The sequence below is a fragment of the Lepidochelys kempii genome, chromosome 1, assembly GCF_965140265.1.
Source record: "Lepidochelys kempii isolate rLepKem1 chromosome 1, rLepKem1.hap2, whole genome shotgun sequence".
NCBI lineage: Eukaryota > Metazoa > Chordata > Testudines > Cheloniidae > Lepidochelys > Lepidochelys kempii.
In genome coordinates, this window is record NC_133256.1 from 330,027,277 (window position 1) to 330,052,641 (window position 25,365).

Genomic DNA, 25,365 nt, shown 5'->3' on the forward strand with positions numbered 1-25,365 from the left:
TAACATCTGCAGACATTTTTTTCTATAGTCTTGAAATTACCTATGAATTACCTGATGAATTCATTGTGGTATTTATATCAGGGGCCTAGCATAAAGCACTTGCAATAAACTACTCTAGTAATAATACACGAGAATGCAAGCCTCTCTTTTCAACTGTCAGCTTGTCATATTCTAAATCAAAAGGGCCTAGATTTTTATGGGTATTCAGATGTTGCTGTGCTCAGTGTCGCAACGCCTAACTGATTTAGAAGTCTAAATCTCATTTTCAAATGGGATTTAGGCATTTAGGAATCTAAATGCCATCAACAGTCAATGGCATTTAGACTTCTACATGACTAAATCTCTTTTGAAAATGACATGTAGGCTCCTAAATCAGTTAGGCATTGTAACACTGAGTGCAATGACACCTAAACAGCTTTAAAAATCTGGGCCTGTCTCCTTACCTCGCTTCCAAAATAATTCCTAAAGCACACTCATTTTCTTCAGAGCATTGTCTCTTGGATTACACTCATTGCTCAGACACTATGGTGGTAGGTGCCTTACAGATAACAAAAGCAAGTGTAGGACTAGCTCTCTTACTGCTGTTAGAAGACAGCAATCTTGTTTAGATGGTATAGGTCATGCACAACACTACAATTCAAAAATGGGTGAGGTGTTTAGGTTAAGAAGAAGCAATCTGGACCTTTACCTGTTCCTTGAACAGAAGCCATCTTTGATTAACTGGCTTTCTCACCCCATCTTGGTGTCCCTCTTAATTTACTGAGTCCAGCCAGTACCAGAAAAAGAATTGCAAGGACAAGATAGGATTTTAGGCTATTTCTGTCTCAACCAGGAACAGGTAATTCACAAGTATTCACAAGAAAGCCAATCAGAATGAAGTTTTTGTGATGTGGATGCCAATCCAGAAGAAACTGGAATGAGTTATGTGATGCTGGCAGACCAGGTGCCAGCTCATGCCAAGGCCCCCAGGTCTCAGCTGAACACTGACAAAGACAGAGCTGGAACCAGTCTGGCTCACCTGTGTGCGAGTACGGTTAAATATGTATTAGAGTTATAAAAATGTACCTTGGTGTTCAAACTTTAACGCAGGCAGCAATTTACAAGCATTCCATAATCTCACTTATACCATCTGTATCCCATGTTATAAGGTAACATTCAAGTGTTTTCTCTGCAGGGGCGTGAGCAGGAATTTAAATGTGACCACTTTTGGAGGGGCACGTTAAACACACACACTTGAAAGGTTCATGTCACACCCCCGCCCCCAAGACCATCCAGATTTCTCGGGATGCCTCTCGCGGAAACATGCAACACCAAGGAGGCAGTGGCTCCTACAGCCTGGGGAGGGAGGAAGCAGCACAGCAGTTGCCCAAGGAAAGAAGGCCCATAGACACCAGACAAACCATTGTGGAACATCAGAGGAGAAAAGACTTTGTTGATTGCTCCCCCACTGCTAGGAAGAGGAGACATGCAACTGAATTCCTCCCAGTGGCTGAATTTGCAACTCAAAGAGAAGTGGTAAAGGGATAAAAAGCCCTAAGGAGGAAAAATTGCATTTTTTATGCTGCTTGAACTCTGAGGGGCAAGGATTATTAAGCATACACAAAAGATCCCCAGTGCTTTGCCTGGGTTAGCCATAGAAGCATCTATTGCCCTCTGAAACTTAAGATGGGAACTCATTTGTGTGTGTATGTGTTTACCTGCTTTAACCTTGTAAATAACTTTTTATTTCATTTTCCTAGTTAATAAATCTTTAGATAGTTTATTATAGGATGGGTTACCAGTGTTGTCTTTGGTGTGATATCTAAGGTGCAATTGACCCAGGATAAGTGACTGGTCCTTTGGGACTGGGAGTAACCAGAATATTGCTGTGATCTTTGGTGTAAGGGACTGTCTATCCCAAAGGTAAGCTTATCTGAGTGGCAAGATAGATCAGAGTACCCAAGGGGACTATCTGTGACTCCATGTTCAAGCTAAGATAGTGCCTGATGAGTTCACACTTGATAATACGTTGGCAAAATCTAAGTATAGAACTCACATGCAATATGGGGTTGATACCCTGCTTCTTAACAGTCTGCCCTGCGGTTGGTTCTCACACTCTGGAGCCACTGTAAGACAGCTTGAGAAGAGCACCAACTCATTACTTACTCCTTCCCTAATAAGACCAAGCATGATGGAACCTAGATGCCACACAGGCCATTAAACAACCATCTGAGGGTATTAAATTTGGTCTCTACTAACTTGAGACAGATTTTTAAATGTTCACTAAAAGCTGCAAGTTCCCAAATTCCATTACTTACTTACTTACTTACTTACTTACCTATCTATCTATCTATCTATCTATCTACTCTAATGCTGTGGAATCTTATCTATGTATCCCATTACTATAGTCATTAGACAGATCTTCTAAACAAAGTGTCGAACCTAACTATAAGTCTATGTTCTCTGTTTTCTTAATGAATATGTAGTTTGATACTAATGTATATTACTATTTTATACTTATTGTACACTATTCCAAAATGCCCAACTGTTGCACTGGCAATTTGCCAGGAGCCCCAAGACCACGTATATTTTGCAAATGTGTTAAGTTATTTTTTCTTAGCCCATCATAAATCCACACAGCCATAACATTTGCTTCTACTTGCACCCACTCTGATATTAGAATAACACGTGGTTAAGTTCACAGTAATCACATTCTGCAAGTGATTAGCCTTTTCCTCACCTGTTCTTGCAGGGAGAGTTTAACACAAGTCTACATTTTATGATGGCAAGAGTAGCATTCAGCTCTGCAAAGAACATTTTCCTTTGGCCAGTGTATCAAGGCACAGAATGAGAAAGGGAAGCAAAGAATGTTTTCATAAACTGCGTCAGGGAAATACAATTTAACCAGAGATGGCCAAATCCTGCCTCCCTAGTGAGGGCTCTCTAGCTGGGAACACGATGCCCTTTTATTGCAATCATGTATTAACCAAAACCTGAGACCTGGCTCCCATGAGTGCCAGTCTATGGTGCTGTCATGCTGGGTGGTGTTTTATGGTTTCCAGGGAGTGTTTGCAGCAGAAATAGATATGCCTGTTTAAAATAGCAATTTTACACCTGCAAAAACAACCATTTGTTTGTGGAAAACAGTGACAAATTCAATGTGAAATCATGGTTTTTGCAAAAGCAAAGGAAACACAACTTCTCAATAGTCCCATCAGCACAACATAATTTTTCACTCAGCTCTCCTAATTACGCATTTGCAATAGGTACAGAAGGAAATACTTGAATTTAAATCTGTACTCTTTAAAGTGCTTTGCTATTGTTGGCCTGTGAAGTACCAGCAATGAGAGTGCAATGCCTAGTCAAGTGTCTGACAGACTCCAGACGTCTGAGACAGCAGTTTATTTAATCAATTGTTCCTAGGCATGTAGCTACAGAGACAAGCTAAGTGAAGCCAACTCTACTCTCCAAGACGTGTCTTTATTTTTAACTTCAGAATTTTAACATCTTGCATCATCTTGAAGCCTCGTGTTATTTAAAGTGAAATCACTTTTCTGACAACAAAGAAATCAGATTCAATATTTGTGTAGTGCATGGTATAACTGCTACATACGTTTTAAAAGATATCATATTGATTATTCTACAGATGGGATCACTTTCAATTTTAAAATTAATTTCCTGATTAAATTAAATTAGAATTAATGTCACCAGGATGGAACGACTGACAGTTCCTAATGATTTGAGAGGAGAAGAGTAGATTTCTATGGTAGAGAGATCCATTCATTCCAGAGATTCAGGCTCCTAAGCCCCAATGGCAGACCGTTTTCTAGAAGTGGAAGTACAGCGATTCAGTCTGCACAGTCTACTTGGGGGCCTGGAGCCAGCCAATGCTCCCCCAAATTACTGGGGACCATTTCATGGAAGGATGGGGCAAGGCCTGCCAGGAGATGCACTGATCTGTAGCCCCTCCAAGCAGTTTGTGTTTGAGGGTTGAGAATATCGAACCCAGTCCCCTCCCTTTGAAATCAGTGGCCAAACCCACATGGACTTCTACAGAAGCAGAAGCAGACATTTACAGCTGCCTTCCCGTGGCAGAACTCAACGCTAGCACTGCCTGCTCTTCCCCTGCAGCACAGCTGTTTCTCCATGTGCATGAAAACATACCGCTGCTTTCTGTGCCTGTAAGAGTCAGTCTGACCCAAACTCTACCACAGTGCCAGGACTCAGATGAGAACTTTCCTTTTTCCTTTCCCGACTCCATGTATTGCTTACGACATTTGTACAGAAACAAACATTTCATTTTCAAATCATGAAGTCTGGAAAATGCATTTATGAAACTCCTGGGCTTTTACATGTTTAACCAATACAATCAAATTGAAAGCAGGCAAACTAACTCAGGTAACGTACTAAGAGGCTGCTCTTTACAAGAAGCACTTTGGCTAGCTATTATTCCATGACAGTGCAGTATGCGGGAAGGAGAAAATGGTTTATGATTTAAAATGTAGGAGGACAAGTAGTACTTAGCACAAATTATGCTGCCTGGAAGGGAAAACAAAAAACAGGTGTGTGGAGGGGAATCTTTTTTAAATGGTAGATGGGTGGTAAACTTTACAGGACAATTAGACTTGTCACAAGAAGACTTTAGAAAGTTACTGTGATACTTAACCCTTTAATTCTTGAATTCTCTGTTACCATATGTAAACTAAGTTGCTTCTGTGGTTCTTAGGAATTAAATCAGGATACCTCAATTGGAGCCATCATGGAAATAAGCAGATTTACACCAGCTGAGGATCTCACCCTGATATGTTAATCGATGACCAACCTTGCAGCATCTATTCAGGCACAACTTTTCTTGTCAATGAGGTTTCAGTGGGAGCTCTACCCGAATAGAGATTGCAGGTTCAGGATTGTAGGTCCCCATCCTGCAAACACTTACCCTGGTGAGTATGTGGCCCACAGGAGTAGTCCTATTGAACTTAACAATACTACTCCCATGGATAAATGCCTTGCAGGATGGGGAATAAGTGAGGGACCTTACTGAGTTTTCTTCTACTGCTATTTATTTCCAAAGATTTCTCCCAGTTTTGGATGACAAATTAGGAATGAATGAACCAGTTCAGATAAAATGAGAACTAGCCAAACCTTACCCTAAAGTCTGAAGTGAGCTTTTCCTGAGGCTAATACTATCAAACCATTTTCTACTTTCATGCATGTCATGCTCTCTGGTAGCAGCTGGGACTGGAAACAGAAGTGTCAGAAAACCAGGAGAATGGCTGTTCTTGTGCTATTTGTAGCCTGACTGGACAAAGTAACCTCATGAGATCTCCAAGCCCAGTTTCGAAACTCATCCTTGTTGGATAAGTGTATTTGTCCAGCACTAAAAGTATCCACAACAGAGAGCATGGGAACAATGAATGAAAACACTTACCTCAGACCTGCGCCCTCTGTTGAGGTATGTGCATACTGGGCTGAATGCTCCACTCCCACAGACGTACAAATGGGTGCGATTGAAGGTCTGTATCACGCGTACATAATTTCCACAGCCATGCTGTAGGGAAAGAAAAAGACTTAATAAATATGCATGCAGACAAAATGTATTGAATGTTGGGAAACACAAAGGAATAGGAACAGCTGATAATTTTAATGCTGTCCTTGTCAACTTCTTTATTACAATACTTTCTGTTGCAATTAGTCTCATTATTTTGGATAAACTCCCTTGCTCCCTTTTTCATTCCTTGGATAGAGCCAAATCCATGACCCCTGTCCAAAAGCTTCAGTCAACAGGCTTTGTGCAAGTGTTGGGGGCTGGAGCAGGGACTCTTGTTCTCATCTGAAAAGCTATGGCTACTTCACTTCTCGTCCATGGGGAGTTTTGGCCAGCAGGGCTACATAGCCATAAACCTACAAGCCATGCCTGTGCCCTTTCTTCCAGCCTGTTCTGTTCTCCGGATTGCCATGGATGGGCCAGCATGGAGTATGCAGAAACCAAGGACTCTGGAGAGGCTGAGGGAACTGGGGATGTTTAGTCTACGGAAGAGAAGAATGAGGGGGGATTTGATAGCTGCTTTCAACTACTTGAAAGGGAGTTCCAAAGAGGATGGCTCTAGACTGTTCTCAGTGGTAGCAGATGACAGAACAAGAAGTAATGGTCTCAAGTTGCAGTGGGGGAGATTTAGGATGGATATTAGGAAAAACTTTTTCACTAGGAGGGTGGTGAAACACTGGAATGCGTTACCTAGGGAGGTGGTGGAATCTCCTTCCTTAAAAGTTTTTAAGGTCAGGCTTGACAAAGCCCTGGCTGGATGATTTAATTGGGGATCAGTTCTGCTTTGAGCAGAGGGTTGGACTAGATGACCTCCTGAGGTCCCTTCCAACCCTGATATTCTATGATTCTATGATTCTCCATGTTCAGCTTCTCTATAGCCCGCTCTTTTTGCTCAGAGAACTACAGCATATCAGGGCCATCCACAAAGGGGTCCTGATCCTCTCCCCACAGGCCAGGACTAATTCTCATTTACTTCAACAGGAGTTACCCATGCCCTGCAAAGGGAGAATCAAGCCCCTGAGGGAAACCAGGCTTTTGCTCTTAATCTGCAGTGCCCTCAAGGAAGTCTCTGTAAAGAGGTCATGCCTTTTCCCAGTTATTGCTGTTAAAAACCACCATTTCAGAGGTGGAAGCTGTTGGAAAAAAACAGCGCCTATTACGTGTCTAGACAACTTCCCTCCAAAATAATAAGAACCTGAGAAGCTCATAGCATGAGCAAATCCCCAATGGATGTGAAATGTTGCCCAATATTGAAAACCTGCTTTAACGATTTCAAAGCAGCATACATAGAGCAAATATACACGTAAGGTGAGCGGTGCTCTGCATTCTGCTTTGAGCAGGGGGTTGGACTAGATGACCTCCTGAGGTCCCTTCCAACCCTGATATTCCATGATTCTCTCCCATTCTCCTGCTAGCATCCCTTTCCTTTCAATCCCCCCCTTTTTTTTTACACTGATCAGCTGCTGCTGCCCTTTAGATTAGCTCATGTACCCAGATGTTTCTTTTCCATATTTTTAGTTATCAATAGCCCAGTTCTGCCCTCGTATTCAACCGGGTAACATTCCTTGAAGTCACTGAGAACTGTGTGTGCATAAAGGGTTCATGGTTGGAACCTAGGCTATCAATCACTCCCGTGCTAATCATGGGAGCTAATCCTTCCTCAACAGGCTGCCCATTTTGTTTATATTTGAAGACATTCACATTTTCAGTTCAATATATAATGGAACTCTGCTATGACACCTGTTTATAAAGGCACCCAAAAAGTGGTTCTATAACTGTCAGGAGTTCTGTGCTGGTGGGACAAAAAAGCTTCCCCATTAGAAATGCAGTGCAGCAAATAGCAAGGAGGTTTAACTGTTATTGCATTAAATGAGTTATTATGGGAGCCTTATCAAAATAGACAATTTTCCTAAAGCTGAGAGCTGTCCCTACATCCTTCCGCTTCCCCACATCTAATAAGTCACTGCTGCGCCTCAAGAGCTGCTTGGCTGTGCGGTCGTGCTGTCAAAATCAGTCCTGCACAGGAAATATCTCAGTGTTGTCTACTTGTGCTGTGGGTGAAGAGGAGGAGAGGAGCTAGTCAAAGACGCACTACTGGCTCATACGCACCACATAACTTCATGCCAGGAAGGCAGAATGCTGCTTCAATGTTTGTTCCTGTCAATGGGGGCTTTACAGGAGCAGCTCTACATAAAGGATTCTGTGTTGGGTAATCTTATAAAAAAGCTCCTTGGAGAGTAAGACAGGGAGACTATGGTTTGATGAATAGTACCTGAGTGTAACACAGGGTTGTTCTCTACTGTTACCAAGGATAAAGCCCCTCCAGTAATCATTGTGTCTTCTTTCCACCATATCTGCAGCCAGGGTATGGAGATAGCTAGAGGAATCTGACATTCCTTTAAGGACAGCATTGTGAGCTCATGTTTTAACATTTACTGTGCCCTCATCTCTCCTGTGTGGTGATTAACAGGCCGGTTACACAATCTGGCTCAATACTGATTTTCTGAGATTTTAATTTTGCCTCACAGAATGAGGTCAGGGAGCCGGTTCTGAAATTGTTCTTTCGATCCCTTGCTGATGTTTATTATTCCCCAGTGTAGTGCCAATGATCTGTCCCTATGATTTTATAAATGATTAATCTGGGTGATTCTCTTACAATCCCCATCCCATTAAAACAGGGCATTGTAACTTAAATCCTTTAAAAAAAAATAACATTGGAACCTGAAGATCTTTGATTCAGCAAAACTTATCTTTTTAGTATCTTATTTGCCTTTTCTAGCTATTATGTTACCTTATTCTTCTTTAACGGCTGACTTGTCTGAGGTCACATGATAGCACAGAGACAGCTTTGGTTGGGAATGCAAATAATCAGTTTGTCATGAGCTCATGTGTTACTAGGTATTTTCACTGCAAATAATGTCAATAATCGTGAAATCGGGGTGAATTATTTGGAATCTGAAATTGCTTTGACAAGAATTGCACTTGATTGATTTTGTCATCTTTAGCTGATAAGGTATCATTTCTCTTCCACCTTCGGAAATTTTGATAAATAGCCATGGCCTCTAGAAAAAAGATTGGGAATTCTGCTTAAGCTAAGCCTCATTTTGGCTTTCCATATCTCTTCAGTAGTAGAGGCAGATTTCTTATACTTGAGAAATATTTCCAGAATTGCTGGATGTCTCTGATATAATAATTCCAACGCAGATATTCACATCCTCCCATAATGGTTATTACAATGTGCTACCTATTGGAATTTTGATTTTCCGCTAACATTACTTGTATTCAACAGGAACAGAATATAATGGCTAAGATTCTGATGGGGACTAGAGAATGTATTTGTGCTATCCTATTTACGCTGATACCTATTGAATTGTGGACGTACTATATAAACCTTCACCAAGAGGGACACTAATTTTTGAATATTAGTGATTGCTCACTTTTCTGGACATTGCCTGAAGTAAAGTATGCTTGCATTTGCATATGTAACTTTTTGCATTGTCAATCAATTAGTTATTATGCACTGGCTTTTTGGGAGCTACTAGATTTTGAGCTCACTATCAATGGTGTAAATGAAGAGTATTTCCAACAAATTCAGTGGAATAATACCAATGTAAAACAGATACAAGTGAGATGAAAATCCAGCCCTGACTATTTAAAAAATCAAGAATGCTCAACTGCACTCCAAAAACAAGTCAATGGCAAAGAGTCCAATTGACTTCAATGAATTTTTGATCAGACCCACCCCTGTTTTCAGTGGAAGCAGAAGCTGGCTTTTTAACTTCATAGTCATATGTTCGGACAGACTTTTATTTCTTATTAACTCTTTAGGATGGACCAAGTGTTAGGGTCACATATTTAAAGTGTCTTCACCTAAGACTTTAGTTTTGTACCTGCAATTTTGGATCTGCAATGAATGACAGACACAAAAAAGCAGATGGAATTAAATGTGAGTGCAAATGGTAGGATTCCCATATTTTAAATACTTGATTGGGCTTGTAGTGGAATGTGGAGACAATCAATTGCAGGTGCAAAAACAGAGGCTGTATTTAGCAATGTGGCCTTTATTGCTAATCATCCTGTAAAGCATCCCGAGATGCTTCATTATGGAAAAATGCTATAAAAGTCTCACTCTTCAGTAATCAAGTTTAAAAGAAACTCCTTGGAAAATAGAGATTTGTGGGGTTTGTTTCTTTTATTTTTTTGGTTTTTTCAAATGGAGCACACATTTTGTATATTGCTCTCAAGGCAAAAGCACCTTCCATGCTGTGATGTACCCTTGCTGCAAAAAGGGTCACTATATATTTGGAGACTTGAATAAGACTGATGATCTCACTATATTAAAAAAAATCCCCAAACTTAAACCAACCCATAACTCTTAAAATGCAATTATATACTGCTCTATTTTGTATTCTCTATGTTTAATGCAGTTTAACAAGCTACTGGATCCAGGCTGTTGCAAGCTGTAACAGCAACAATGTAAAGAACTACTAACATGTAGCAGATGACACATATGCCTTAAGAAAAACCATATATTTTAATTCTATTATAATCTAGAAAGGAAAAACAGATATGTTACTGTCTCAACCCTACTTTATTTATTTAAAGAATCATTTTGTTGCTGTGGAGCACTAGAATATATTATTTTCTAGAGTTTTACTGAAAAGGCTACATTGCATTATGCTCAGGTAGGTCCAATATATTTTGTTTTCCTTTCCTTTAATCAAAAGTACATTGAACTATGATAGACTCAGGAAAACATAATTTTAATGTCAGTCTGATTTTGGTTAGTGAGCTCACTATTTTAGTATGACAGTGTCTGGAATGAGCATTTAATGTCACCATTACATTTAATTTGGCATTAGGAAATGTGCAACTAATAAAATATTTTCAAGCTGTATATGTACCTGAAATACGGTAACACTGGACCTGTTTCGAAGTCCATTGAAATCAATAGGACTTTCCCATAGACCTCAAAGAGTTTTGGATCAGGCCCATTGTTTCCAAAGGAATATTCTTTCTTTTATATTGCATAATTCCAGGATCACTTTACTGAACATCAGTGGTGTGGTCCTGGATATAAACCAGCATGAAAGCATGATCCAAAGCCCATTAAAATTAATGGAAAGTCTCCTCTTGACTTTGCTGAGCTCTGGATCAGAACATCAATGAAAACAGAATTCAACCAACAAGGACAAGTGCAGAGTCCTGCACTTAGGACGGAAGAATCCCATGCACCGCTACAGACTAGGGACCGAATGGCTCGGTAGCAGTTCGGCAGAAAAGGACCTAGGGGTTACAGTGGATGACAAGCTGGATATGAGTCAACAGTGTGCCCTTGTTGCCAAGAAGGCCAACGGCATTTTGGGATGTATAAGTAAGGGCATTGCTAGCAGACCGAGGGACGTGATCGTTCCCCTCTATTCGACATTGGTGAGGCCTCATCTGGAGTACTGTGTCCAGTTTTGGGCCCCACACTACAAGAAGGATGTGGAAAAATTGGAAAGAGTCCAGCGAAGGGCAACAAAAATGATTAGGGGTCTGGAACACATGACTTATGAGGAGAGGCTGAGGGAACTGGGATTGTTTAGTCTGCGGAAGAGAAGAATGAGGGGGGATTTGATAGCTGTTTTCAACTACCTGAAAGGGGGTTCCAAAGAGGATGGATCTAGACTGTTCTCAGTGGTAGCTGATGACAGAACAAGGAGTAATGGTCTCAAGTTGCAGTGGGGGAGGTTTAGGTTGGATATTAGGAAAAATCTTTTTCACTAGGAGGGTGGTGAAACACTGGAATGCGTTACCTAGGGAGGTAGTGGAATCTCCTTCCTTAAAAGTTTTTAAGGTCAGGCTTGACAAAGCCCTGGCTGGGATGATTTAGTTGGGGATTGGTCCTGCTTTGAGCAGGGGGTTGGGCTAGATGACCTCCTGAGGTCCCTTCCAACCCTGATGTTCTATGATTCTGTGAACCAAGTGCCTTCTGAAGATTGGTGCTGGGGAAAAAACAATTTATTTGTGTCACATTAGTAACTCCAGTGCTTAAATTCTTTTATGGAAAAATTGTTGTGTCTGAGGCGATGATGTAAGTGAAGACTGGGATCATTTCAACAAGGGGTGTGGCATTTCCCCATTTTGCAACAAAATGGCAAATGAAATTTAATGGGGATCAATGTAAAGTAATGCACATTGGAAAAAATAACCCCAACTATACGTACAATATGATGGGGACTAATTTAGCTACAACTAATCAGGAGAAAGATCTTGGAGTCATCGTGGATAGTTCTCTGAAGACGTCCATGCAGTGTGCAGCGGCAGTCGAAAAAGCAAATGGGATGTTAGGAATCATTAAAAAAGGGATAGAGAATAAGATGAAGAATATCTTATTGCCGTTATATAAATCCATGGTACGCCCACATCTTGAATACTGTGTACAGATGTGGTCCCCTCATCTCAAAAAAGATATACTGGCATTAGAAAAGGTTCAGAAAAGGGCAACTAAAATGATTAGGGGTTTGGAACGGGTCCCATACGAGGAGAGATTAAAGAGGCTAGGACTTTTCATCTTGGAAAGAGGAGACTAAGGGGGGATATGATAGAGGTATATAAAATCATGAGTGATGGAGAGAAAGTGAATAAGGAAAAGTTATTTACTTGTTCCCATTATATAAGAACTAGGGGCCACCAAATGAAATTAATGGGTAGCAGGTTTAAAACAAATAAAAGGAAGTTCTTCTCCACACAGCGCACAGTCAACCTGTGGAACTCCTTGCTTGAGGAGGTTGTGAAGGCTAGGACTATAACATGGTTTAAAAGAGAACTCGATAAATTCATGGAGGTTAAGTCCATTAATGGCTATTAGCCAGGATGGGTAAGAAATGGTGTTCCTAGGCTCTGTTTGTCAGAGGATGGAGATGGATGGCAGGAGAGAGATCAGTTGATCATTAGCTGTTAGGTTCATTCCCTCTGGGGCACCTGGTATTGGCCACTGTCAGTAGACAGGATACTGGGCTGGATGGACCATTGGTCTGACCCAGTACGCCCATTCTTATGTTCTTATGTTAAAATTGGGGAGAACAGCAAATGTCGCTGTCTATTTGTTTGAGCACACCAATTTTCTTTGTGTGTGTGAAACAAGCAAATGTATACAGGCCTTAGTACCTGATCCTTCAATGAGAGGAATGCAGGCAGATACCTACGCCCACACACAGCTCCACACTGAAGTCAGGATCTGCACAGACCCACCTACAAAATTGTGGCTTCAGTGTATAACTGTTTATCACAGCATATCTTTGGTTTTCATTTCCCATGTATAGTTATAGTGTGTGTAAAATTTACCTCTTTTAAGGAAGCACTGCTATTTTTCAGATATCTGCCTAAAACACTGTGTTAGAGAACTAATACAAGTGGGGTTTTTTATGACCAATTCTGTGTGCTGTTGGAATGTGAAGAATAACCACGGCCCATTTGCAAAGATTCTTTCCATAGAAAAGACTATATATTGTCTGGGAGCTAGTCCAGGCACTGACATTATCATTAGCTCAGCAGTCTACAATATATTCTCCGGGAGATACTTGGAACAAGCATTATTAATGCTATCCATCACTAACAAAAAACAAAACAAAAATCATAAATCCAGTAGTGAAAGTGAGCAATGTACATATTTTTCCAGACAAAATCTGAAGACGTATACTGTGTAAATATTCTCATTTTCCAGAATTTCACTTTACCGTTTGACCTGCAGAGTATTAAAAAACAAAAGCCCACACCCCTTACATCTTGCTTTCAGCTGCACTCAAGGTGCTCTGACTCAATGGCCAAATATTTAATTGTGTGTGTGTGTGTGTGTATAAAACTTACTGTAGGATCTTTGCCAGCCATTTTGCACTCTTCAACTTTGATTGCTGATGCTGGCCAGAAAATCTATTTGGAAAGAAATAATAATTTAAGGAACTACATAGTTTTAGTTGAATATATACAACATTCATCACCCCATCTAGTTTATGCTAACAGGTTTCCTTCAAGTATTTCTGAGTTCACAAAGTCAATATTTTTACAGATTTCATACCTTTTTTGCTAGGGAAAAATATTTCTGCCACATATTTTTCTGACAGAAATCCAGTTTAAACAGTAAAGAGAGTTTTACTTTTCCCTACAAGTCTGGATTAGGCATGCATCAGTTTAAAACATAGGCCCTGAAAAAACTGTTGCTTTTATTCTTTTATAAAAGTTTATTTTTACATAAAAACAATGGTAAATGAGCGCTTTGTATTTTAGGATGCAATATTGAAAATAATGGGCCAGATCCTCAGCTGTAATAAATTAGTGTAGCTTCCTTGAAATCAATGGAGACAAGCTGATTTATACTAGCTGAGTATCTAGCCTAAAGTTTGCTGCTCCAGTTAAGGATTAGTTAACCAACCTGGACAAACTGCAAACCCCTCTGAACTTTTTCTATTCTGTACAACTGAACAAAAGAATTTTAGGATTAAAACTTTTCTGAGGTTCTGAAATCTTTGGATACCGGATACATTTTTATTAATATCCCTATGCTACTTCCAGGGATGGTCCATGACTTGAAATCGGAAGTGCTGAAATACAGCAAGAAAGGCTGTTATTACAGTGTTTCTCTTTTGGAAGCAGAAGCAGAAGTGCTGGATATCTCATGAGAAAATGTGTTCTCTTAAAATTTCCAGCTGAATTTAGCAGAATCTGGAGTTATAGATAACTTTCAGATAAGCACCTTAAGATCTGAATGCTTATCCAAACCATACTCAAACTCTGATTTTTTTTTTTAAAGTTCATCCATCATTAACTCTGATCTTGAAACAGAAAAGGCAGTAATAGAGAAACATTCTCTATACTCTTCATAGGTGGGTTAGGCTGATAAGGAAAAGTAAATCAGAATTCTGTCTCAAGATACCACTAGCAATATCATAACAATAAAAAGAGAATTGTGATGACAGACTTGAGTCTAAATGTATTTAGCTGATGGTTCATTTCTGTGCATCTTTCCTATATTAAAAATGTTATTATTTCAATAGATGTTTTAGTGATATTTAAGCAAATGAATCGCAACATAAAAGAGATCACGTTAAACAGAATCTCCCAGGTGACATAAGAGTAGCAAAATTCAGCCACTATAAAGAAAGATTAAGTAGCAATCCTGCAGACACTGGATAAATTCCAGTTTGGAGCAGCCTAATATTGGGTGGTCATGTGACCTGTCAGAACTGTATGGGGATATTTTTTTGCTTTTGTTTGGTTGTTTTTATTTTTGTTTTGCTCTATATGGGTATATTTAAGTAAACCCTGACTCTGGTTTACATTTTACTATTACAGTGCATTGCAACATTAGTTTGTAAAGCATACTGCTTGCATGCACGCATATCATATATCTATCTATCTATCTACACATCCACCCAAACACTTCACAGAATAAATAACAGCAGTTTGAGAGAAGACTGACATACACAGAAAAAGAAAGAAAACAGGTTTTCAGATGAGTTTTGCAGTGGGGTTTAATCAGTGTGGCAGTACAATAAGGCTGTTCCAGATAGTACAAGCCTTTAGTACCAACGGAGATTATAAATTATGTGGAGGTACAGTAAAAAGATGGATGCTGGACTAAAGGATCAGATGAGATTCATAGATTCCAAAGCCAGACGGACCACTGTGATCATCTAGCCTGACCTCCTGTATAACACAGGCCACAGAACTTCCCTAAAATAATTCCTAGAGCAGATCTTTTTTTAAAAAAAATCCAATCTTGATTTTAAATTTGCCCGTGATGCCAACTCTCACTTTTAAAAATTCACACCTAATTTCCAGTCTGAATTTATCTAGCTTCAACTTCCAGCCATTGGATTGTGTTATACCTTTCCCTGTCAGACTGAAGACCCCATTATTACATATAAAAAGAAAAGGAGTACTTGTGGCACCTTTGAGACTAACCAATTTATTTGAGCATAAGCTTTCCTGAGCTACAGCTCACTTCATCGTGAATGCATCTGATGAAGTGAGCTGTAGCTCACGAAAGCTCATGCTCAAATAAATCGGTTAGTCTCAAAGGTGCCACAAGTACTCCTTTTCTTTTTGCGAATACAGACTAACATGGCCGCTACTCTGAAACCTATTATTAAATATGTGTTCTTTATCAGAGAGAAAAGATCTGTTAAGTATATTTTACAGAAATCTGAATTTGAACAGGTTCTGAAGTAAAACAGAAGCCTTTGGAGGTTTCCAAACACTGGAATGATGTCACAGCATTTTCCATACAGCTGAAGGAGAAGGCATGAACATTTTGCACATGCTAGAATATAGAGAGCAGATACATGAGGTGGCCTGAGGAAAGAGTGTTACAATAACTGAAAGGAGAGGACGGTATGGAGGGGGACCGCAATGGAGACAGGATTAGCGTTATGTCTCTGAAACTAGGAATGTATTACTCCCCTATGATACAAAAATGGGAGGGATTATAAAACAGAAGCAAAAAAGTTCAGAGGAGAGACTTCAGCTATGGGACTTTCTTTATCGTAGGAAAATAAAACAAACCTAGTCTAAGATTAAAGACAGCTTCATCCTATTCATTTCCCTCGCATAGCCTGAAAAAGGAGACAGTTACAAAAATATATCCTCAAGCTGCTTACAAGGTTCTTTTAAAGCTGCAGCTTTGAATACTCTCAAATCTTTGAGGGGAGTGGAAATTTTACATCAGTCACCTAATACAAGGTGCTCCTTATGAGACTGAGCCACCATGCAAATGACTCAAAAACAAGTAAACAGGTTGAATGAAATGTTTTGAGCCATTTTAAAGTTTTGTTCATCTCATGTTACACATCAAACAAGTACTAACTGTTCAATGAGGTGTGGATTTAGACTTCTGCCTACTGCTGGTCTAATGAAACACACATTTTTTTCCCTTAAAAAAAGGCATGCAGTAAAATGATATTGGGTTCTGGAAGAACTTTTGAACTTACACTCAGAGGGTCCTGGCTTATATTATTAATATTCAAAGACAAAATGTGATCTTTGCTGCCCACATAGATCCGGTCCTGATCTTCATCCATTAATAATATCCTGTAATCGAGTGGGTGGTGGGATATATGGTAATATTCAGAGGTCTTGGTTTCCTGCAGCTCTGTAACAGTGAGTACCACAAGTTAGCAAAGGCATTCAGTTGCTTTTCTTGGTTTTATAATTGCATCTTATTTGAAATAAAAGACCCTTTAAATATAAGTGTAGCTAATAACAACAGAAAAAATTATATCAAGCTGTTGGCAATAAAGCTAGTGTTCAGTTAAAACCAATTTTCCTTTCCAAGTTTAAGTGAATAGTATTTACAGGGTAAGTAAGAGTCAGTCATTGATTTATCCATTCAGCTAATGAACTCCACTATTTTAATGGATGTTATTATTTACAGCTTTAGCTTTTAAGGCAGATTATTTATAAAATTAAAGAATGGACTCAATACATTATAAAGTTTATGACTGAAGACAATCAATAAAAGCTACATAAACACATTTCAGTTACTTTTCCTAACAGAGGATTTCACTGAGAATGGCTGCCTATATATTTTCAAGGGGAAGTTGCTTTTTTTTTTTTTTTGACAAAATTAATTATTCTCCTAATTCCCCATAATGAATTTTAATTACTTTTGACAGGCTATGGTTAGTTTCAAAGAAAATCTAATTATGAAATCAAACTCAAATAGGCAATTTTCTTTCTTTTTTTTTAATGGGACGGGAGCTATTGTGTCACCCTTTTACGTTGAACTCATCTGTTTATTCAGATAAACTCCACTCGGGTCCCTCCTGAAGTAAATGGCAAAACTCTCATTGCCTTCAGTGGTGCACACTCATGCCCATTACAGGAACAACACAAGCATTTGCAATGCTTACAACTCTACACCACCTTGCCAATGCTCTTCTGTTCTGGAGAGACAACTGCTGTAAGAAGATAGAGACAAGGTAGGTGAGGTCATATCTTTTGTTGCACCAAGTTCTGTTAGTGAAAGTTACATGCTGTGTAGCTTGAATGTTTGCCGCTTTCAACAACAGAACTTGGCCCAGGAAAAGATATTACCTCACCTATCTTGTCTCTCTCATAGTTAGGGACTAACACAATTACAACACTGCCAACAACATAAGAAGATAAGCCTTCCTCTCCTTACTCAGCCAATCTTTGGCCTCCACTTCAATTATTTTATTTTTCATTGTAAAGTAGGGGATATATGTTTAACAGTTGAGAAGGGAAATTGAAGCTTTAAAAAGTAAAAGAACCTATTCTGAATACCTAAAATGATGTACTTATACCATAAGCACATTATTTTCAGAGGTGCTGGGTACCCACAGTTCCAAGTGAAGTCAATGATGGCTGCAGGTGGACAGGACCTCTGAAAATGAAGCCCTATTTGCCCAATCCTGCAAACCTTATTCATACAATTCAAGACAAAGTCCGTTGCCCTCACTCAGAGCCAGATCTTTATTTGGATTAAAGTGGTGTAACTCCATTAACATAATTGGATCTATGCCTATTTACTCCAGATAGAGACCTGGTTCTCAGTTTTTGCTCAGCACTCTTGCAATCTCTAACAAGAGCTTTGCCTGAATAATGATTGAGTAAGGGCTCCTGGATCTGTCCTTTAGCCCTTACTGCTGCAACCAGTCAGCGTGAATCAATGGGGCTATAATACAGCTGGTCAGAAAGCCAAAAATATTTTGGTTTTCAGATTTTTTGGGGGTTGTCAAAAAGTTGAAATTTTCTGCAGAAAGTAGACACTACATAGAAATTTTTTGTTGAGTTCAAAATTACGATTTTCCATTGAAAACAGTTTTGATGGTAAATTTTCCACAAGCTCTAGATTGTTCATGTGAGCAAATGTTTCGGAGTTTGGCCCTCCATACATGTATTGCAGATATAAGTATAGAGAATCAAGCTAACTAGAAAAGATTTGCATTATCACATTAACTCTGATAGACAATAGCTCATGCCCATTTAATTCTCATTGTGTTTAGCCAGTAACCTTGGAGACAATGGGGCAGATCCTCTTCTGGTGTAAGTTAGCAACTTCAATGCAGCTGTGACAACTTACAGAAGTCAAGTGTCTCTCCAGTGTATATATTGTAATATTAAAAATAGTACTATTCATAAGTAAGATTTGAACTCCTTGCTTCATAGCTTAAATAAAGGTGGCTCTCATAACCATATATTAAAATTGTTCATGTCGCGTAGGTGAAATCCACAAATTTACTTTTAATTCCCTTGGAAAATCCATTCTCTTTTTCCATTTTTCATCCAAAATTCCTCTGTGTAAACTTTAATGGTTGGCTTTTCCAAGACGCATAAGGGAAATAGGTGCCCAAATCCCAAAATTAAACTCCCATAGGCTCCTTTGAAATTCTCAGGCTCACCTTTCAAACAGATTATGGAAGTTTCATTCTCATTAAGCCTTTTGATTACTTTAATCATCATATTGAGTTTGCTTTGCTGCAGTAAGGTAAAACTAAATCTTCTCACCAATCATACTATCAGAGCTGAGCTATAGCTCAATCACACAGAGGTACCCAATAAAATATCACACTCCTCTGCTATGCTAAATTACTGTGCTCTATGATATCACTCCCAAAGGCAAGTATATACTATAGCATCAGTGAGTCAGTATGTCTGAATTTACAAATTTCCCATTAATGATACATTTTAGAGTAGTCAGAGATGTCACGAATGGTATCATGATGAGTCAGGGTGGTAATGACTGCTTTCAAGGAAGGGTCCCAGGAACCAATGAACATGTCCTTTCCATGGTTCTCATGCTTATATTAGGAGATATCTATATTTTCCTGTGATCAAGCTCTGTTTCAGCACTGTCCTTATTACAAGGCATAAGGTTACAGGCAAAAGCAGTGGAAGTGGAGAGCGAAAGAGCTACTCTGTTTCAAACAGGTCACTGGTTGGAAGGATATCACAGGACACTACCCTATCCTATGTAAGCAAAGTCTGAATGAGTTCTCCCCTGACATCTAGTGGTGAGCAGTGGAAAAGGACTTCAGGAGCTGATCTCGTTTGCATGGACACACCCACCCTGCCTAGGTGCTCAGCATGATGGGACTGCTTGCCCAAATGATCACGTGTGCCTGGTGTTGGATCCCCAGTCTCCTTGTTATTGGGGCAGGAGTAATAAGGCGTTGTTATCCTTGTTGTGTGAACCAGCGGCAGCAGAACTGTACCTGGCATACTCTCTGATAGAAGGACTAGCCGGGTGGTTGGTGAAGAGGTGTGGCCAGCAGAGTGGCTGGCGGAGAGGGCCAGACCGGAGCCTGGCAGAGAGGTGCAGCAACTGCCCAGCGGGGTGATGAGCGAGTGCCTGAGCAGTGGAGCATGTGAGGTGCCTCGTTACCCCCACTTCCACCCAGGGTAGGAGGTGAACTCTGCGGATGAACCTCTGGACTCTGGGGCTGCACTGGCCAAGGACAGCAACTGTGAGTGGAGTGCAGAGAAAGAATATGCACATTAAAGGGCTTTTGGGTTGCTTGACTTAAGAACCTGAGGGGAAAAGGACACTGCCCAACCTACTTGTCGGTGGGTCTTTTGCTCATGGTTTGTGTTTATGAATCCTAGTTGTGGTGTTTTCCCAAATTAATGCTTAGTTACTTCCCTCATTTTATTAAAAGTTTTTGCTACACTCAGACTCTATGCTTGCGAGAGGGAAAGTATTGCCTCTTCGAGGCACCCAGGGGGTGGTGTGTAATTGTCCCAGGTCACTGGGTGGGGGCTTAAGCCGGTTTTCTGTTGTATTGTTGAAAAGAAACCCCTAGATACTGAACCCGGCCCTTGTTGCTGCTAGCGTCACCTGGCAGAAGGGTTACATTTACAAAGAAGTCAGAGGCATTCACAAGTGGGAAAGGAAAGACCCTCCTTGTGGTAAAACACCATCACAAGAGATACATACAAGCTTGTTACTTGTACTTCCTTTGGGCTGAGGCCTAAGAATGAATCACAGGCCTCCTGTGGGTTTTTGTCAGGTGGGGAGGAATTCATGGTTCCACACACTGTCTTTTGACATAACAAAATTTGACTTAATGAAGTGTGCTACTACCTGGAAACTATTATTTTGAAACCTCAGTGACGGAAAGACACTATAACAGTGGTGGGCAAACTGTGGCCCACGGGCTGCATGCGGCCCACCAGGGTACTCTGTGGGCCATGAAACATTTTGCTTATGTTGACCATCAGCAGGGACAGCTCCCCGGAGCTCCCAGTGGCTGCGGTTTGCCGTTCCCAGCCACTGGGAGCTGCAGGAAGCGGTGGGCTGCAGGAACGTGCTGGCCACCGCTTCCTGCAGCTCCCATTGGCCAGGAACGGTGAACCGCGGCCACTGGGAGCTGCGGGGGGCCTTCCCTGTAGATGGTCAACGTCAGCAAAATGTCTTGCAGCCTGCAATCAGATTACCCTGATGGGTCACAGATTGCCCACCCACTGCACTATAATGTCTTCCATGCTCCCTTCCCATCCTCCCACTATTTCATAAGGAAAACCTCTTAGAAGAACAGGATCTTTTATCTGAAATTATCAGGTTTATACATTTATTGACCTTCAAACTAAACCCAGTTGCTTGCCTTGGGAATTTGGGAATTCAACCAACATCCCCAAAGCAGTAAACTCTGCATGTAGAATGAGACCCCAGCAAGTTAAGCCTCTTAGCACTTTGTGAGTATTTAATATTTTTGTATGGCAATCAAAATAAAGGTTATAATTTATTCCATGTGTAAATAACTTCTGGCTGTAACCACACAAGAGTAACCTTTGTTCCCTCTGTTAAATAGGTCAGTGAGTTTGGTCTTGGCTTTCATGATTAAATCAATACCAATCTGATTCACACACTTAGAAATCTGATCTTAAAAACAGATTATTTAGCCCTCTTTCCTTTAACAAACAACAAAACGTTCAGTGAACTCTCTCCCCAGAACCATATACTATTCTGGGCTTTTGGGAAACTCCAAAAGTTGACAGTTATCTTGCATTAAGAATGTATGAGTTCTAGGCTATACTGCAGATACCCTTGTATCTGCCTCACTAAATGACTCTCTCCAGAAAGTTTTTCTGTTAAAAGCAGAGGAAATGAAGGACAGAAGATGAAAATGAGTGGTATGTGCATACATTCTGAGTTTCAGGATATGCACTGTATTATTCTTTTTTAACAGTGAATTAAGGGATACCTGGATTACCAGTCCTGGAATGTGCAGTGCTCTATTTATTCACAGATAGATACAGCATGGGCAGGCCCTCTTGAGACAGGGCTGGTTCCAGTATATATGGGTACTCTCTGAAGCTATCCATTTGGAAGCCCTTGCAGTAAAGCACAAAGGACAATTAGTGACTTCCTTTCCTCTCCAGTCTCAGCAAGCATGTGCATGAGGAAGCCTCGAGCACATGCCCAGCGTTGAAAAAACATCTGTTTGTGAAAGAAATTAGGGGAAGAATGGATATAGGAGGGGGAGACCTGCGACACGCCTCATCCTCAGGCCACAATAAAGTGGAAAAATCCTGACTCCCCAAAAGGCTCATTCTATCATCCCTACACATTACTCATTCTGCCCAACCCACCGTCCACTCTGTTTCATCAGCAAAGAGTGAAGCTGAATGCAGGTTAAGTTGAACCAGAGGAACAAGCAGAACTCTCTGTCCATGTGGCTTAGTTGCTTCCAGCCTAACCCTATCTGTGCCCTGTATCCCGAGTGCCCTGTCAATGACAGCCGCTCCATGGAACATGGGCTCTTCTTATCTGACTCCAATTACACTGATCATGATACTTCTCCCCTGTTTTACCAACATTTTAATATATACCTTAAAAACAAAGAATTGATACCCGGACCCCCACAACTGTGTTCCTTTGGCCAGAGATTGCCAGCACATAGCTGAATTGGAGCCTCATCTTTACCACAGACTAAGTTGGTTATGTAGTCTTTGAGATAGTTTGGTCTCCCCAACAGGCAACCTTGCCGGGAGTGACCCAGCTCTGACTACCTATTACCTGTGTCCTTGTCTAGCCAACTACCTCTATGGAGTCTCTTCCCTCCCTGTGGGGTTGGTGTGTGGCTAATTGTCTTTCCTCTCCATTCTGTGATGACCTCTGTATTTCTTTAGGCTCTCTCTGGGTGTTGTGTCTACTGGCTCATCTTTTCTGCTCCTTGGGATCACTTGTCTCTCTTGCATAATCACCTCATATGCTCTGGGTACCACTGCATCCCTCATGACTCCTTTAGTCCACTCCTTGTCATGTCTCTCTAATGACTGGATCCTCACAGGAGTGCTCATCTTCTGGGATGGCAAGTCCTTGTCTGACCTATCATACGCTAGTGCCTGCTTTCTCTGATTGTTGGCCATTTCCTCTTGGCATTCCCATCCTTCTGGCTGCAACAAGTCTCCTCTCATTGGTAGCAGGGTTTTGGTCCTTTGTCCCCTTAGTGCCTGTGTTCGACTGTTTTGTCACCCCTGTTGTGGGATATTTTATGTGACAAAAATGGTAACCAGGGATATGAACCAGAGGAAACAATCTCGTGTAACAGTCTTTTTGCTGTTTTCACAGCTGATTCCACTTTCTCATTAATCTGAGAATATGCTGAAGAGGAGGTGTGGTGGTCAAACTCTCATTTTCATGCAAATTCCTTGAATTCTTCTGAGGCAAATTGGTGTCTGTTATTGCTGAATACCAAGTCCAGAATACCATATCTTTCAAAGTGGGCCTTCGGTTTACCAATCACTGACTTGCTTCTTGTATTAGGCAAGGTATTTTTATTAATAGCGCACTGTAATCAACTACTTGAAGGTAAATAAATCCACTCCCACCTTTTGCCATGGATAGGTCAGCAGCTCACAGAATTGTAGGCTGGAAGGAACCTCGAGAGGTCTTCTGGTCCAGTCCCCTGCACTCAAGGCAGGACTAAGTAATATCTAGACCATCCCTGACAGGTGCTTGTCTAACCTGCTTTTAAAAATCTCCAGTGACGGAGATTCCACAACTTCCCTAGGCAATTTATTCCAGTATATTCCTCACAAGCTTAACTACCCTGACAGTTAGGAATTTTTTCCTAATATCTAGTCTAAACTGCCCTTGCTGCAATTTAAACCCATTGCTTCTTGTCCTATCCTCAGAGGATAAAGAGAACATTTTTTCTCTCTCCTCTTTATAACAGCTTTTTTATGTACTTGAAAATTATTATGTGTCTTCCCCCCACAGAGTCTTCTCTTCTCCAGACTAAAAAACTCAATTTTTTCCATCTTCCCTCACAGGCCATGCTTTCTAGACCTTTCATAATTTTTTTTGCTCTTCTCTGAACTTTCTCCAGTGTGTCCACATCTTTCCTGAAATGTGGCACCCAGAACTGGACAAAATACTCCAGTTGAGGCCTAATCAGCGTGGAGTAGAGGGGAAGAATTACTTCTCGTGTCTTGCTTACAACACGCCTGCTAATACATCCCAGAATGATGTTTGCATTTTTTTTTGCATCAGTGTTACACTGTGGACTCATATTTAGCTTGTGATCCACTCATTACCTCATGTGGCAACAGAGTCTCTCTCTGCTGATGGTTATCACAAAACCAGTAGGTGTCACACTTCTCTGAAGGAGTGGAGTTATATATTCATTCCCAGCCAGTAAAACCACTCTCAAGCCCATCTAAGACAGCAGTCAGTGCCCAGATGTGAGGTGTGTATTTTTTGCCTTATATTATTACATAATGAGGTCGGGACAACAGCTCTCTTTTCTCAAAATGTGATTCCATCTTGTACATTCAGCTCATCTTTAATTTGAAAATATGGTTCTGCTCCTACCAGCAGTTGGCCTTTGTCTTCTGGATACCATGTTAGGATAGCTCTTTTGACTGCCTGTAGTTGAGTATCTTTCTCCGAAGCCTCTGATTTCCATTAGTTTTGTTACTGAAAGTGGAAGATAGTGCTGCATGTTAATGGGATCAATGTTCTGATCCCCTTCCCCCAGCTTGCCAATACTGGGTATATTTGCCCTGCTCAGGGTGTCAGCTAACGTCAGTAAGCATCCTGGAAAATCTCTGATCTCTACCTGGTACCACTGGAGGCGTGTCAACATGAGGTGCAATTTCTTTGGAGCACTAAGAAGGGGCTTTGCCAGGATTGTCCCTAGGGATTGAGGTCTGATTGCACTATTACTGAGTGGCCATAGGTATTTTGATGGAATCACTCTACTCCAAATACCAGAACCAGAAGCTCTTTTTATTTTCTATTTGGGCACATCTCTGTCAGGTTCTGGCAGGACTCATCTGTGATAAGCAACCTGCTGCTCCTGTAGAAGAACCACACCCAATCCTTTCTCCTTTGAAGCACACTGGAATGGCAGTGGCACATCTGGCTCGCAATAATTCACGACAGGGGCATCCGCTATCATTTGTCTGAGCATGTGAAATGCCTGCCTTTGGGGACCTGCTCAGCTTTATTCAGCAACCCTCCTTGTGAGCTGACACATGGGTTCTGCAACTGCAGCCAGCTGTGGACAGGACTTTCAATGATAACTGATCATTCCTACGAAGCGCTGTACCTCTTTCACATCCACTGGAGCTGGCATGTCTTTGACTGCCTTGAGCATACTGGGATCTGATTTCAGTCTCTCTCTGCTGTGAGTAGATGTCCAATGTACATCACCTCCTGCTGAATTGAATTTTTTCTGGGTTCTGTTTTATGTTCTTGTTCCTGCATCGCTGTAGAAAACCATGTAGTTTTCTGTCATGGTCTCATTCAGCTTCTGTATCATTACTCCTTTCACAAACAATGAGGATATAATCAGTTATTTTCGCTCCAGGCAGCCCTTCCAGCTCTTGGA

The 25,365-nt window shown here is 40.8% G+C and overlaps 1 protein-coding gene across 1 annotated transcript in view; it reads right to left on the reverse strand.

The window, feature by feature from the left end:
* SEMA3C (semaphorin 3C) overlaps nt 1-25,365 on the reverse strand; it is a 162,366-nt gene that overhangs the window by 50,475 nt on the left and 86,526 nt on the right. The window contains exons 3-5 of the mRNA XM_073328628.1: nt 16,495-16,655; nt 13,376-13,438; nt 5,408-5,527 (exon numbers count right to left, since the gene is read on the reverse strand). Coding sequence (XP_073184729.1) covers nt 5,408-5,527; nt 13,376-13,438; nt 16,495-16,655 — 344 coding nt within the window. The remainder of the gene's footprint in view (nt 1-5,407; nt 5,528-13,375; nt 13,439-16,494; nt 16,656-25,365) is intronic.